The 16,954-nt window shown below is 32.9% G+C and overlaps 4 protein-coding genes across 9 annotated transcripts; 2 read left to right on the forward strand and 2 right to left on the reverse strand.

Moving 5' to 3' along the window:
• Positions 1-226: 226 nt before the first annotated feature.
• On the reverse strand, positions 227-4,702 carry LOC128385745 (sodium/nucleoside cotransporter 2-like). The gene is made up of 9 exons (XM_053344653.1): positions 4,164-4,702; positions 3,874-4,095; positions 3,277-3,801; positions 3,050-3,211; positions 2,859-2,984; positions 1,299-1,426; positions 1,064-1,232; positions 833-991; positions 227-776 (listed from the first exon to the last, which is right to left on the reverse strand). The coding sequence occupies exons 1-9, from the start codon at positions 4,638-4,640 to the stop codon at positions 537-539; spliced, it is 2,208 nt and encodes a 735-aa protein (XP_053200628.1). The 5' UTR covers positions 4,641-4,702; the 3' UTR covers positions 227-536.
• Positions 4,703-4,879: 177 nt separating this feature from the next.
• Positions 4,880-8,266, forward strand: LOC128385744 (lateral signaling target protein 2 homolog). Of its 4 annotated transcripts, none has more exons than XM_053344649.1 (2): positions 4,880-5,343; positions 5,439-8,266. In XM_053344649.1, the coding sequence occupies exon 2, from the start codon at positions 5,460-5,462 to the stop codon at positions 7,719-7,721; it is 2,262 nt and encodes a 753-aa protein (XP_053200624.1). In that variant the 5' UTR covers positions 4,880-5,343; positions 5,439-5,459; the 3' UTR covers positions 7,722-8,266. The 4 variants fall into 4 exon arrangements, with proteins under 4 accessions (XP_053200624.1, XP_053200623.1, XP_053200627.1 ...); XM_053344648.1 differs by having other exon boundaries at positions 4,880-5,250; XM_053344652.1 differs by having other exon boundaries at positions 5,285-7,170; positions 7,495-8,266.
• Positions 8,267-8,770: 504 nt separating this feature from the next.
• On the reverse strand, positions 8,771-12,932 carry LOC128385742 (uncharacterized). 3 transcript variants are annotated; one of them, XM_053344645.1, is made up of 2 exons: positions 11,579-12,932; positions 8,771-10,886 (listed from the first exon to the last, which is right to left on the reverse strand). In XM_053344645.1, the coding sequence occupies exons 1-2, from the start codon at positions 12,648-12,650 to the stop codon at positions 9,187-9,189; spliced, it is 2,772 nt and encodes a 923-aa protein (XP_053200620.1). In that variant the 5' UTR covers positions 12,651-12,932; the 3' UTR covers positions 8,771-9,186. The 3 variants fall into 3 exon arrangements, with proteins under 3 accessions (XP_053200620.1, XP_053200622.1, XP_053200621.1); XM_053344647.1 differs by having other exon boundaries at positions 8,771-10,580; positions 11,579-12,931; XM_053344646.1 differs by having other exon boundaries at positions 8,771-10,583; positions 11,579-12,931.
• A 2,283-nt stretch (positions 12,933-15,215) lies between these two features.
• On the forward strand, positions 15,216-16,758 carry LOC128385682 (uncharacterized). The gene is given in 4 exon segments (XM_053344568.1): positions 15,216-15,658; positions 15,715-15,853; positions 15,936-16,443; positions 16,446-16,758. Coding segments are annotated over 4 exon segments (1,164 nt in total). The 5' UTR covers positions 15,216-15,378; the 3' UTR covers positions 16,683-16,758.
• Positions 16,759-16,954: the final 196 nt, after the last annotated feature.

The following is a 16,954-nucleotide window of genomic DNA, read 5'->3' on the forward strand; positions in this document are numbered from 1 at the left end:
TATAATTAATTTAATTCGGTTAATCATTACAATCGATTAAAAGTAAACATTGACAATCGAGTAATTAAACAATAACAAACAGGAACAATCAACATTGACAAGTAGATCCATCAGTTGATTGTTATTTAAACAAGTGAGGAAATAATTTGGATCATGATAGAGAGTAAACTTGTTGATTTAATTGTGAAAGGTTCCCTTCAAATGAATTACTTTTAATTAAGATCAATTTAATATAAATGATATAAATTTATTGAGATTATGATTTAATGATAAATTTACAATTTTCTAGAAATGGATTAAGTGTTAAAAACAATCAAAAATTTGATTGTTGAAAATGCGTGAAATATAATTTTAAATTACAAAAGTAATTAAGATTGACAGAACGAAAGATTTAACAAATTTAACAAGTCTATTAAAATTATGAAGAAAAACAACAATTTAGAGGAATATGATCAACTTAAATTGTCGAGAATTAAAAAAGTTTCAAATTAAATTGAGTAAATTGTGAGAACGAAATAAAAAATTAATTATTGTTATCACATTGGAGCGACTGTTGTGATATTGAAATTTGTTGTTGTTTCTGTGTAAAGTAGTCCAGCCATGGAAGCGCTGATGAAGGTCACTAATGATCCTGCGATCATCGCTCGAACGGCCATCGACGCTAATTCTGATTTCCGATGAGGAATTAAACTGCCAAGTCCTCCCATTTGAATTCCAATGGCACAGATATTTGAAAAGCCACAAAGAGCAAAAGTCGCAATCACTTGGGATCTTTCCTGTTGAATGATTAACAATTAATATCCTTTCATTGATATTTAATTGTCGTACTTACTGACAGTTGATTAGTATCTTTCATCTTTGCCAATTCAGTATAAGCAACAAACTCATTGAGAAATGTTTTCAATCCCAATAACTGAGCCACTTTTTCAGTGTCTTCCCATTCAACTCCCATCACCCAGGCCATTGGGATGAAGAGTCGAGATAAAAGCCACTAATTAAATGAAATAACAATTAGATTTTCACCAAGACAATTAACCAACGGTCCATTTATTATAATATTTACCGTAAAGTTAATGTAATCAGCATTGACCAATGAACCAAACCAAGAAACGATTGAGTTTAACAAAGACACAAACGCAAGTAGAGCAATCAAATTAGCGGCGATATTTGCACAAAGTTTAACAGCCTGAGCAGCGCCATTAGCACCCGCTTCAAGTGCATTTCTGTCCGTTCTTTTTTAAATCGATAGTGGAATTGCAATTAGTCCAATATTTCAATCAAATCAACTAATCACTTACCCTTTTTCAATTTGAATATCTTCCGACTTTGTTTTACTTTTCTGTGTCTCTGGAAAAACCAATTTTGATATACCAAGAGATGCTGGTGCAGCCATGACAGAGGCAGATAATAAGTAACTGGCATTGATCTGATTAAGACAATTAGATGTTAATTAATTCATTAGCTTAATTGTGATTCATTGATAAACATTATTCTAAGATAGGGAAACATGACAAATCAATATTGGACAGGAAGGAAATGATTAGACAATTCAATACATCTCGCAAATCACTTGTAATCAATCAATTAGTCAGTCAAATAATTTAAATTAAGGGCAAAATTTTCACAATTTAGATGATCAGAGTGATTAAAAGTCAATTGCCTTTTAAAAAATTTCAATCAAAATTACTTTTGATTAAAAGGATCATCGAAACCTTGAATTGACATAAACATGCAAATTGATAGCAATTAATTTGTTTGATAGTGAACCAGGTTTGGTTAATTGACTTAAATTGTGATGATTTATGTAATTAATTTGACTAACTCTTCAACTAATCAACTAACCTTGAATCTTTTTCATGCTCTTGAACTTCATGATCAGTTGATCAGATTATCGTTTAAATTATCACAAGTATTACAATGAACAGTTTTAGAAATGATTGTCTACAAAACTCAATAACTTGTAACAATTAACCAAATCAGTTTTATCATCAAGTGGAAGATTAATCTTAGAAACTTGAGAATCAGAAATTAACTCATCTAGAAAACACCAAAAGATTAATTGTTACCAATATAAATTTCGCACCCGATCGATGTTCAAGAGGAATTGAGATTATCAATGATTGTAAAAAATTAGAAAACAATTGATTACTAATTCGGTATGGAAATTAATTGACAAATACAAATGTATGATTCACGAATGGAAATCAAACTTAAACACCAATACATTGCGACAGAAACATTTTTAAAACGGTTAATGGTTGATTTAGTTGCTCAACATTGATCAATCTGATAGATTACAATTAGAAAGCTATTTAAAGTATCGAATTTCAATTAATTGATTGAGAGTTATGTTAGCTAATGATTAATTAATCAGTCAATTCATCATTTGAGTCAGGTATCTGAACCTAAAAGGTTATTTGAAAGTTTCAAGTTAGACTAATAAAGTAATTTAAATTGTTCAAGTTAACTATAAATACAATGAAAATCCCGAACGATTGTGTTTGTTGTTGTTATAATTAAGTTAATCTAAATAATGGTAATTAAATCGTTCCAGAAAACCATATGATCGAATGACAATATAACTTAAATTGCTGATAAATCCTTGTAATTTTTCACGATAAATAAATCAAAATAATTGAGAAAAATGGGAAATTAATAATGAAACTAATCAATTAACTTAATTGGACCTCTAAATTGGACGAAGCATGAAAAAGCATTAGAGATGAATGATAAACAATCAGTGATAATTGATCAATATTCAAGATAATATTAATAGAAAGTCACATGAACTTGAATAATAACAATTAAATAGATGAATGGATGTAAAGTTAAGCAAACTGATTAACTGATTTACTTACTCCAAAGTTGATATAAGCTGCTAAAACTGATCCAGCAATCGTGGAGAAACCTTCAGTCATAACGGCAAATAGTTCTGATTGTGTCATTAATTGTAGATAAGGTTTAATCATCAATGGAGTTTCAGTCTAAATAGGATTGAGAATTAGTTAATTAAACTGCAATTTAATAGCTGATCAGTTGTAGTTCATACCATTCCCAAGAAAATGTTTCCAGCAGCGGCGAGAGACTCACAAGCCGTTGATCCAATGGTGACTTGAAGAAACCAGCCAAGTTTAACTACAGCGATTTGCATTATACCGAAATGATATAAAACCGATACAGTAAAACTGAAAAATATGATAATCGGCAAGACCTAGAACAGAATTAAAGTTAATTGTATCAATTGGAACAGTTCAAGAATCAATATTAATCGATTACCTTAAATGCGAAAACACTTCCTGTCCCATTACCATCAACGAGACTTCCGAAAACAAATTCTGATCCTTTATCGGTGAAGTTAAGGAAAGTGACAATTTTATCACCGACACATTGGAAAATTGATTTGCCGATTTGAGTCTTAAGAACTAAATTGGCCATGAGAAATTGGAAACTAATTCCCCAGATAACTTGACCCCATTGGACTGCAGGTCGATTGACCGATAAGAGATATGAGATTCCTATGAAAATGAATATTCCACATGCAGAGATGATCTTTTTACTGTTGTTTCGAGAGAGATAAATAGTGTAAATGACGAATAAAATTATGATGGTGCTAAAAGTAGCTAAGCGAATGTAACCATGTAAATTTGGCTTCGATTCGATTGATCTTAGAACTGGTCGAATGAATTTCTTATGAATCGGTCGGATGATCAACTTTTTCACCGCTAAATAGTAAATGGCAACTCCATAGGCGATACAGGTAATTAAGACCAAGAATTTGATTCCATCACAACATGACTTTGACTGAAGGAGAAAAATTGAAAGTTGATTGATTAGTTGAAGCAAAGAAAATTACTATTATCGTTGTGTATTCACCTTTGTCCAAGTCTTTCGTATGGCAATGACAATGTAAAGATTGTACAATAGAAAGGCGATTAATTTGATCACAGCACAATTTGACTTTATCAAGTTAATTACTCGTCGAGTGATATAGTTTACTGGATCTATGGGATAGTCTTCAGGTAATTGTTTATCCGGAAAATCAGATTTAATTGTATCTTCTAAGAAATTTTGTTTCAGAGCAATTAACTTTGGATCCTAGTGGAGAAATAGATTCAAGTTTTAACCACAATTTAATAGGTGATCATGATTAGTTATTTACTTACAAATTCATCAGATTTTTCCTTTTCCAATTCGTAGGCAAGATTAAGATGAGCTTCTCGGGCACAATTAGAATAATTATCGAATAGATTATAGCTTTTATTGTATTTTGACCGACCATCAATGTCAATTGGATGAGAGAAAGTATCATCAGATTCAATCGGAATTTCACTAATTGTTGACGGGACAATTGATGAGATCGGAAGGGAACCTCGATGATCCAAACCTGATCTTGATCGATTACCTGAAGTACTTAATGACAATGATCGAGCAAATCTACCTGATGACAGTGATGAATTATCGATGATTGAACAATCACGGATATTGGAATTAGGAAAATAAATTCCATGATGATTAAGATTATTATGATTGGGATGAAGAAGATTTGGATTTAATTGATTTCCATCAATAGAATCATTCACGATTCTTTCACTATTCTCCATTGATTCTTTCATTGGGTTAAAAGGACAACCTGAGGTCATAAGAGTCACAAAGGGAAAAAATAAATTGTCACTGTTTTACCTGTTGTTGGCTAATCAACAGTTAATGATGAAAATTTTTTCTTTTATTGAGAAAAATTAAAAAATGAATCGACGTCCGCTAGATGGCGACACTTAATTCGATTTAAAGTAAAACAGAAAATCGAATTGCCTTCCACCTATTGGACTGAAAAGTAACTAAACAAATTCTATTGTTTTTTAATTCAATTAACTCGGAGAAGAAAAAAATTATCACTAGACTATTGATTATCAATTAATCAATTGGAGTAAATTGTTTGCTCCAATTTAAATTGAAACAATTTTAAAGTGAAGGTGAACAATTGTCATCAAGTGAAAGTCACATTACATTGATAACAATTGAAATGAAAGTTAATCTGTTACTTGAATCATTTGTTTTTCTTTGTTAAGTTGATTAAGTTAATCTTTAAATCAACTAACTTGATAGCCTAAATTAATGAGCTTAATTCGGTCATTGGTTAATGGAAAGGTGCTTATCTTGCTGGATTAATTTGTCGTTTATTAGTTGATTTACAATCGATTCTACTTGATTGTAAACGAATTGGGATCAGAAAAGTATTCGGATCTTCCTCAGGTAAGATATGGACTCGTTACTGTTTGTTGATTTTTTCTCTTCTGTTTTTATCTTTGACTATTAATTGAAAACACTGTTTACCTTAAACATTTGGTAATTATTGTCATTATTTTATTAAAAATGATCAATATTTAGAATCAATGTTAACCATAAACTGATGCCATTCATCTAATGTGTATTCTTTGTAGGTCCAATCTCTTTGGTACATCATGATGCATCCACATTCAAGTCATCACACTAATAATGGTAATCACTCAAACCATCACCATCTTCATGTTAATCACCATTTACCATTTCATCGGAATAACAAGCACCATCACTGTCAAGAAGATCTCTTCCAATCTTATACAATATTCTCTTCATGTGATGAAGATGATTCATCATCTATTATTGATGATGTTAAACCTTTACCCTCCTTGACTATGTCAAACCGCCTGATGATCACTCAAGATTTAAAGATGAGTGAGATCCGAAGCCAATTGATCTCACATAAATTATTGTTGACCAATTTAATCAAGGTGAATGAATCTGAAGTAAGGAATTTGATTAAATCTACCAAACAACGAATTAAACAAGATGATTTACTAGATGAACCTGGTCAAACTTATCTGGATAAGATTCTAGAGAAAAGTCGCAATTCAAGAATAAGCTCAAAGTTCCCACAAAATGTGATGAGTATTAAGAAAGGAATTTGCTGTTTTGAAGATAATCTATGTAAATGTGACAAACCATCTCTTCCATTTAGTAGACATTGTCAACGACACATTTTATATAATGTTGATCAATTGCTTTTTGTAAGATGTACAGCCAAAGATAGTGAAACATCAGCCCAATGTTGTAATCCATCATTAGATGTATTCAGGGATGAGCCTCTTTGTAATCATCACTTGCATAAGAAAAGCTTAATCTCCCCTTGTATCCAACCAGAGGAAGACAATTTAAAAGCCAATAATTTACTTAATGTTGGACCAGTTTCGGGTAAAGGTAAACTGCTAAGTGGACCTGGTAGACATGGTAAAAGAACTAAGAAACGTCGGAAATTAACTGGTGGTAAAGGCATTCCAGGTTCGATTGACAATGTTGATAGTTCTAGTTTATTCTCTCAAGACTCAACCGATAGCCATTTTGTTAATACAAATAATTGTGATACTTCTAAAATACATTTATCAGCAATCAAGACTGAACCAAATGACATAACAACATCAACCTCTCTATCAATCGCAACTGTTCAACCGAACCAACAACAACAATCTTCTATATTATCTACCATTCCTCAAGCAATGTCACTTCAAATCAATCGACATCACCTTCATCATCAGCCAATTCAGCCACAGCCACAAATCGCATCACAACCACAACCACTTCAACATCTTCCCACTTCCACAGTTGCGTCTTCACATCTTTCTAATGGAAGAGGTGCTCATGGTAATTTATCCACAATTCCAAATGCAGCTCTTTTAATCCGTGGAGACCAAACAAGTGTAGCCCAAACATTAACTTCTTCAGTTCCTGTTGTGTTACCTGGAAATGGAATCATCCCTGGTCATTTAGGCGGTTGTGTCACCTCATTGGCGCAAAGTGATGAAGCTCTGGTCGCATCTTTGGTCGCTGAATTGCCACCTCTTTGTGCAGAAAACGGTCCTGAACCTGAGCCTCCAGGATTTGTTGATGCTGATCTAACGGAAGTGTTAAAAATACCTGATGATGCATTTAACGATCTATTTGTTGACAATCTTAAGAATGGTGATATTCCAAGTAAAGAAGAGTCGGAAGCGCTGGAACAAGCTTTAGCTGCTGTCAGTAAGAATGTACAATATCTTTCGGTGGCAGCGGCCGCAGTTGGCGGAAGCTCAAGATCATCTGTAAATAATTTACCCAGAGAAGGAGTTACATCTGTTACTCCTACAACTGTGATTAATGGTGATTCCAATTATTATTCTCATCAAACTCAGCATCACAATCATAATCACAATCACCACAATCATCATCATCATCATCATCATCAACATCATCATCATCATGGTACAGTTAATGGGGAATTACCTCAACTTTCACATCATCAAACATCATCTGTGACAACATTAACAACTCCATCACCTCAATTAACGCACCAACAACAACAATCATCCCAATCTGTTCAACAAACGCCAATACAACCCTCACCTCCTATTGGTTCTTCTGTTCCAAGCTCTTCGGTTGTTTCTCAGTCACTAATTTCTTCATCTACATCTCATGATCTAACAGGTCGATCGATAACAAATGCGACATCATTAAACCTCAACGAGAATGATATTCTTGGTTTGGCAAATAATATTTTAACTTCATTGACAACGGAACAACAACAACAGCTCAATGGACTAATTGATGGAGCTTTAGCCTCAGGATCATTAACATCACCTACAATTAAATCAGCTTTGGCATCTTTATCAAGTTTACCTCAAGAAAGTGAATCTTGTGAGGCGCATTTGTGACCCTTACCAAAAAAAACAGAGAGATACAAATTCACCCCAATTACTTACCTTTGGAAGTTATTTATCTTTTTCTTATCGTTTAAATATCAATTCTACAACAAAATAGTGATACTCAATCGATGAAATTTCATGTAAATCAAACAATTAATCATTTTCGATTCTTTTGATTTTTCTATCCAATGTTTTTTTCTCAAAACAAAATGAATTCAATTACCTTAGTCTTCGAGAGGATCAACAAAAGAGACGATAACGAGAGATTCCAGTTGAATTATAGTCCAAAATAAACGACCTCTACTCTGAACAATTGGCCATCATTACTTTTGTGATTATTTTCCTCTTAATCTCCTCTCTCATCTTGATTAATTCAATTATGATCCATCGAAAGGATCGAAAGCAAATCAACTTTCTGCAAATGTTTTACTTAATTTCCAATGACTAGAAGTACATTTGATTTGCTTTTCCCCAACTGAATCTCGTTTACCTGATGTTGGTCTTTTCTCAAACTTTTATTACAATTAATTAACAATAACGAACATGAAACTTAATTGTTCTCCCCAAATTGTGATTAACAAATCAACTTACAAAAACTTACGAAAGACTGGATTAGATAACTAATCATAGAATCATAGATGAAAGAAATTTTCTTTTTGTGCTCCGACAAATCAACTAATGTGATTAGAAAAAAAGCTTAATTAATCAGTTTGATTTGTAATAATTGTTTCATTTAATCATTGAATTTAAAAACCATTACAACTCTGCATATACACTACCATTAATTGTTGATATAATTTGTAAAACAATTGTCACTCTTTCATCTCACCTTTTCCAATCCCCATTTTCTGATTTTATCATCAGACAAAATAATCATTTATTTTAATTAATGATTGTAATTAATGTGTTTAAATAACAATTGACATCACAATATAATCTAAATTATAATTATAACTGTAACAATGTCTTTTTAAAAGACATTTAATTATGTATCGTAAATAACAATAATCATTTCAATTGTCTCTCAATTTAACGAAGAGAATTAAAATCCAAAGAAATTAAGTTCAAACAAAATGAAAAGTTTATTTCGATCACAATTAGGATATTATGAGTCATCAAATCTCCTTCTTATTACACAAGATTAGTGAATCATTTGAGTTTAACAATTTAACTCTTTTAATCACTTCGGTGGTTAATTTGTTATTGTTTGTTTTGCTATTTTCCACTAGATCGAGATTTAGATAATTTATTAATTAGCATTGAGGACTAGGGAATATATTAATTGTCGAAGGGATAAACAATTGTCTTGTGTCAAATTAGAAAATTGTCCAAATTATTGAATATAATGTAAATATTGTTAAACAAGAAAATTAATATTTTTAAGGTGGGAAACAAAAAACGATAGTAAATGAATTACATATAAAGTCTTGAAATATATTGGGAATAATTGTTTTGATTAATATTGCTCAAGTCTTTAGAGATTTAGTTTGTTTAATTTGTCTTCGAGATTACTGGCCTCGGAATTATTGGAATGATCAACAGATCCATTGGTATGTGGAGTATCACCATTCATTTGGCTTGAGTGTTCACTTTGAGTATCACATGAGAGCTCATTTGATTGGACTTTTCCGTTTTGAGTTTGAAGATTCTTGAGAGTGGCAATCATCTTCTTCGCTGCGATTCTTGTTTGTCTTCGAACAGGTCGGTGGACATCATTGTTTGGAATCGTGACTTCGTTTTTATTTCGAATGGTTGAAATGTCATCGATTACCGCAAGTCCACTTTCGATTAATTGTTTGTGTAGGAAAATATATCCAATGGGAATTTTGGCACAAATTTCGGCTTCGAATCTAACTGTCTCTTTGAGATTTGGCGATTGACGAGTGTGAAGGCGACAAAGAATGTTCTCATTCTGGTTCATTGCTCTGTTCATGAAGGCGAGCACTTCATTTTTAGCGTTAGAAGGCCACCTATCAGTTTTTGGACGAATTCCTCTGAGTGAAAGACGAATGGCTTGGGCTGGAAGATGACCGAATTCTTTTTTCATGAGCCTTAATTTCTTGGCTTCGATCAATTGTTCTCCGCCATAATCGATGAAAGCTACTTTCACTTTCTTGCGATCAGGTTCAACTTTAACGATTTTTACACGATGCCAACAGTTATCGACATCGAATGGGGCTACGCAGAAGAAATTTTCTCGTAGACAATATGAAGGCACTTCATAGCCAACACAATATGAAGATTCATAAACTCCAAGTTTATTCATTATACAATCGAGAGCTTCTGAATAGTATTTACCAAGTAAGTTGACGAAAATACAATTTGGATTGACAACAGATGTAAGAATAATGGGATGCCAAACTTCTGTATCAACTGTAGCTTCATCAACGTTAACGTCATTAATTATATCTCCAGGAAGTACAACATCATCAATAGGAACCATTTGCTTTAATGCATCATACTGATTATTGGATACACAGATTTCGATCCATTGGGTTTGCCAATCAGGAGTTAATGAAACTGTCAAATCATCGCCAGCGTAATTTTTGGACATTTCAATGGGCAGTTCTTTAGATAGATTTTCAAACATATCTTGATAATCTTTGAAGTTGTAGAGACAAGGGTCAAGACTCTCTTTGAAATTTAAGTAATAATCAGTAGAAAAGTTATCAACTGATATTCCTTCAGTAGCTTTCATCAGTAGTGCCATTATTTTTAATTTGAAAGACCATCGTACTTGTGTATCAGTCGGTAAAGGCTCAGAATTTTTAACATGATATTCAGTTACTCTTGCGTGAACTTCAGGAGGAACTGCTTTGGCGTCGTAAATTATAGCATCTTGGTCATTATCCTGTCCACTTCTCGCATCTGCTGGATCAACAAAAAACAATGAAGGGAGACCATAAAAAATTTCCATGGGAGAGTAATAACCCCAAATGTTGGGCTCCAAAGGTGCTCCACAAAGTATTTCATATTCTGCTAAGAAATTTGCAGCAGAAATACCGTAAGGGTATTTCTCTAAAATACTCTTAAAATATGAAATTGCGGTGTTGGGAAAATTTTCAAGCGCTTCACTATCATCAACACCATTTTGTACTTCAATTCGCATTTCAAAGGGATTATCACTCGAGCTAACTACTTTTCTGTGGGGTTTACTCTCATTCGCGACAGGATCTGAAAGATAATGCAAGAACAAATTAAACCTAAGTTGACCTGAACCCAATTGGGGTGAGAAAAGCTTAATTTCAAGGATAACAATTGAGGACGTTTTTAATTAATTGATAAACTATAAAATGAATTGGTTACAAACAAAGAAGAAGAGAAAAAAAGCTTAAATTGTACAAATACCATTGACAGTTAAATAAACACTCATTCGACATTTTAACATTAAGTTGACAAATTTTAGAGTTTTTGATAAAATGTAGCAAACATTTCACACAAGTGCTGTGACTAAACCAATCGAGTTACAAATGATAAACTATGGTAACTAATTGAGTGGAAAGGCAAGCGCAAAAGCGCTTAATCATCTAGCAATTTATTTACTTGATAATGTACATTAGCCTAATATCAGAACAAAGATAAACATAGATTAAAATTTTCCTACACATAAAAATCTAGTTGCGATGCAATAAACTAAATTGAAGAATGAAACTGTTCAAACACAACTCAAAAAGCTTTTTTAACACAGAAAAAAAATGAAAACATCTCGAGAGAAAGAGAGAGAATCTCGACAAACACAATTGGATTGATTATCTACCAATAGAGAGATTTGGTTTTCGAAAATGCTACAAATTATTTAACAGAACATGAAATATGACGTAAAACATATAAAGCAAAGCAAACAAATAAACAAATATCCATCTTACCTAATCGGCCATTACTTTGAGAAGCCCCCACAGGCGTTTTCTTTGGTGAATTTCTTGGAGATCGTTTCGGTGAACCTTTTGGTGATTTAGATGTTCCATTGATATGTTGTTCCACCTTTGGTACGACGACAGGTTCATCTACCAATTTTACCAGATAATACTTATTAGAAGGGTGTAATTCATTCTTGCAAATATGTGATATGCTTTGAAAAGCTTGACAAAGGTCAACAAAGCCTCGAGATTTAACGTCCAAAGGTATTCCATGTTTTTTCTGGTAGAGCATCTGAAATAATCCATGGCTGATACCGTTAGTCCCATGATTTCTCAATAAATCTTTAATGTTTTTTATATCATTAGCTGATAGGAAAGCGGGAGATGCTCTGGATTTGTTACTAGGTCCTGGTAGAGGTCGGTCACTTGTTAGTCCAACTTTCTGTTGATTATTCACATTAATTGTCTGTAATGGCAATTTTGACTTAGTTGAAGGATTATATTGGGTTGGTAATTTGTTGGTAACAGGTTGTGTAGGTGGTTTATAATTTGAAGAATTATTATAAACAAAACTTGATGACGGTCTGGGATCACCAAAACCGGCTGGAACAATTGAACGATTTCTGGAAACTGAAGGTCCTCCATAATGTGACCTATTGATGGGCTTACTAACACCCCAACCTGAGCCCCATGTAGCAGTTGGTCTAAAGTTGTTGTATCTTCCAGCAGTAAGATTAGAATAGGCAGAATAACCTGAATGAATGGGCCTTTTTCTCCTCTTCTTGGTCACAGTTTTCTGTCCCATAACCATCGATTGAATATGAAGTGTCTCTTTCCCGAATTTGGCCATGTAAACAGTTTCACCGAGTCTATTTGATCCCGACATAAGAATATCAGACATGGAAGCCAAAAATTCCCTTGGGCTGCTATAACCGAACTCATTGTATGGCAAAGAACGACCTTCAAGTTCATGATAATCCCTTTGGATTTGATGAATTCCAGCACCATCCTTGTAAGGTATGATGATTGATTTTAGGACAGCTTTCAAGTCTTCCAACTTTTCTACTTTAGCAGAGTTCATTTTCACTTAAGAAAAAAATGGCTCACACTTTTTAGAACAAAGAAGAGAGAGAGAGAGAGAGAGAGAGAGAGAGAGAGAGAGAGAGAAAGAGAAAAAGAGAAAAAGAGAAAAACCGAAAAAAAAAAACGATGATGATGATGTAATTTGGATAGAGAAAAGAACAAGATTCACTTGAAGAGAACACACCAAATACGAATTTCTAAAAAACCAAGAGAAGAAGAGACTTCAAATATGTGTAATAGAATAAAGACAATTTAGAATGATGATTGATCAGGTGAACGATTCAAATTAAATCTACTAAAAAGATTCTATTCAACTCAAACTCGAATGACAGTTAGAGCCATCTAGTGGTGCGAATCGAAAACTTGAGTTTTTCCAAAAGTCATTGGAATGACATCTGTTGGCATCTGTTGGAACAGAACCTCATCTCAGCCGCTCTTCTATCGAGCGCTGGTGGCTCAGGACTGAGCCGAGAATTTGAACAAAGCGATTGGTAAATCAATAGATGTCACCACTTGTCGTGTTAAAATTTCTAAAATTTTGGATCAAAATTTTTGGTACTACGAATTTTATTGAAGAGAGTAAGTGGAATTATGTTCGCTAGTGTGCAGACTGTTCAATGTGTATTCCGTTCCTAACTCAAATGGAAGATGGAGAAAGAAAGGAAACAGAAAGTCCTTTATAACGCAAGAACTGACTAATAACCTCGAAGTCCAAGATCGAGGCGAACCTGTCCCCTTGAGAATATGTGGCATGTCCCTTGAATCCCGAAGTCAATTTGAATTCCAAACCACGAAAATGAGCGACTTTTTGGCCGATCACTAGATGGCTCTTGCTGGTGGTTCTCGAGTCCAAGTGGCTGTGCCATCTACAGACTGGAACTGAGGCAAAGCAAATGCTGAATAAATTAAATTATTAATCAACTATTTTGATTGAACAACAAAAAGCAAGTTCAATATTTATGTTAACAATTAACTCGTTTTGAATGGAGAGCATTAATTACTCTACACTCCTTGATAATAGTTGTAATTATACTTTGCATTCATAAAAAATGGATCTTTTTTCTCATAGAAAACATTTAATTGTCGAAACAGAAAATCGTAACATGCAAACATTTAATGAAACCATTACGACTAATTTTGTGTCCATTTTCATTGATAATCGTTGAGTAATTACCCAAATTAATGAGAGACTTTAATGAAAATCGACAATGAATTTCATGAATCTAATGTTTGTTTGTTCTGTTAATTGTTACCATAATCATCACATTGGACCACAAACATAATATAAAAGGATGTAATCAAGTAAATTGTTATTCCCACACACCTTAAATTAATCATCTTATTCTTATTCAATAGTTAATTAAATTAACATTTGAAGGTAAACAGTGTTGAAAGATGATGATTATGATGATGACGAATGAATAAGAAAAGGAAATGATGATCAACACAAAGAAGATAATTTTTAATTAAGAAGGTGCGTCTTGGTCGCTAACTACCAACTTTCAATTCATTAACTAATTACAATCAACAGAAACTGTAAAAGTTGACTGATGAAAAGATATTGGGTTGATGGTTTATCGTAACAATCACTGTGACTCTGGTTAATTTTATTATGAATGAATTGATGGTGACAACAATTAATTATACACTTAGAGACTATTGTCCCTCTGTAATTGTTTGATGAAGAGTTAATTGCGGTTTTAAACTGTCCTTAAACATTAATAACATGATTAAGATGATGATTTAAATTAACGGACATTAACCTCATTTACCTTTTTCAATGATAATAATTAACTACGATGAAATCATTGATGGTTGACTGATGATATTTAAACAAATACTATTAATAATATAATTATCTTTCACTTATTAATGGTTATTAAACTTTAATTTAAATCTTCTAGTAAGTCAATTGATTAACTTTCTCGATAAGTTGATTGTTGTTGAAGATCAACATCTCTCATCTCTGTTGATTACTGAGTCAATTAAATTCATACAGAATTGATTAGCAATCAGATTAACTTTAACTTAGCAATTAGATATTAATTGTGATCATGAATAGATGAAAAAAAAAGTTTACAATTTATTGAGACATTTATTAACATTAATATTATCATGATCTCTTAATTATTGAACAATTTACTAGATGATTAGTCTCATTAACTTTGGGTTATTACATTGATAATCTGAGATAATGATCGTGATTCATTAATAATTATTCACGATCAAGACTGAAGGTGATTTTTTAATTGTAAACCATTAGAAGGACGAACCGTGAAAAATTTGATAACAATAAAAACACAATTAATCTTAGCATTTTAGTTTCTAGCATCATTTTATCATCTTTTGCATCTGCTTTTCAATCATAGGAAAGCAATAACAATTAAAAGTTAATCTGTTGATTAAATCCAATGATTAGTTGATTGTTAATGATTAAAAGTTAAGAGAAAGCAACTCTGGTGGGATGAGTTTTGGTGAGACTTTTTTTCATTTCAATCACATTGATTCATTTGTCTCAATTTCATTGATCATCAACCAGGAAACAAATTGAATCAAATATAATTGGTCTTGATGAATGACGTTTAATTAATGAATCACAATTGTAATTTGAATTAAATCAACAGCATTCAGTTTATTTGCTGGTTAACAAGTGAACCTTTTAATTTAGTTGATCCTCTAAGTGGTTTTTTAAAGTCAAGTTAATTGTTGCTTTTTAATTGCTTGAAATGTTTTCGTCTAAATTTTTGTTTATTGTTTTTTGTTTAAATTGTTGTTTTCTAAATTCAGTTAAATGTTCAGACGATTCTGGGTCCGATGGAGACGAGAAAGCAAAGGAGGAGAGCAAGGAAATGGAAGCCTTCATGAAACTAATGATCAAAAGCAGTCAGAAAAATTTGAAACGATTACTCGAAACGACCGATATTGGTTCAGTCGCTAGTTCCAAATGTAACGCATCTTGGCATCAATTCATGAGTGAGAATCAATTGACCCCTGAAAGATTTTCAAGTGAGTATCTTACAACTTTATCGATCCCGAACTAAACATGAGTTTCAATACTTTAGCGATAATGGAAGAGTACAAATCAGGAAATCACGACAAGATCGTGAAACTTGTTCGTCCCGAACAATGTCTACTCAGTGACAATGGACAATTTTGTCAAGTAGATCATTTGACCAACATGACGATGAGGAACAAGCCAAGGTAAATAAATGGCCCTTTTTAAATTCGAAGGTCAATAGATGGCGTTGGATTTAGAATCATTTTCTTCTTTACTTTCCTTTAGAGTTTTCGATTTGACTTATGCTCTCTGTTATCCTCGAGGCTGCTCGAACACTGAACTGAACGACATACTTTCAGCTCTAACCGACAATTACAAAGCAAGTATGATTCAGGTTAAACTGAATGTCGTCAAGTGTACAACTTCAATGGAAAGTGTAACAAAAATGGAGATCGACACCGCACAGAAAATGATGTCTAAAATGTCTGCAGGAAATAATCAAACTTTCGAAGTTCCTAAATTCAAATTACCCGATTCATATGCAACTCAACCAGGACCGTCTTCAATCAGTGTCCCATCTTCAGTTCCATCATATGTACCAAATTTACCTGTGAATATGCCCGATGATCTTCCCATGTTCTCGTTTGAAGATCTTGGTATTCCAAGGCATTTCCAACCCGCTGAATCTTCAGCTCAACCTCCACCTCCTCCGTTACTCACTATGCCTCTTTACCGGTCATTCCAACTCCGAATCTTCAACAGAATCAAAGGCCAGAAACGACCAGTGCAATCGTGAGCTCATCGTCCCCGACAAGCACAACATCATATCCTACATTCAAATGGAGTGAAAGTAAACCCGATGAAGCTTTGGCCTTGAATCCTCTCCGTTACCCTGAAGTTTATTATTCAGATGAATTATCAGAATCATTTAAATCACCACCATTAATGACATCTACAACTCCAAGTCCATTGGACAAAACCCGTTTGCTTAAAATGATTCCAGGTTTAATTGTACCAGATGAAGATGATTGAAAACCATAGAGATGATAATTAAAAAAAATATTAATACTAATCAGCTCAACGATGAATAAACAGATTTACATTTTAACATGAGAGCAATTAACGTACTTTTATTACCCTGATTAAAATGAGATTAACGCTCATGATTGTTAGTCGAGTCGCTCAAGTAAAATTTACTGCTTTTTCTGTCATTTACATTTAACCCTTTCCTTTTCACTGACTCTCATTCCGATGATAGTATTGATAATTATCATGTTGATACTAAAAAGAAAAAAATTTTATTC

Source organism: Panonychus citri, unplaced genomic scaffold (assembly GCF_014898815.1).
Source record: "Panonychus citri isolate SS breed McGregor unplaced genomic scaffold, ASM1489881v1 Contig00050, whole genome shotgun sequence".
Classification (NCBI taxonomy): domain Eukaryota; kingdom Metazoa; phylum Arthropoda; class Arachnida; order Trombidiformes; family Tetranychidae; genus Panonychus; species Panonychus citri.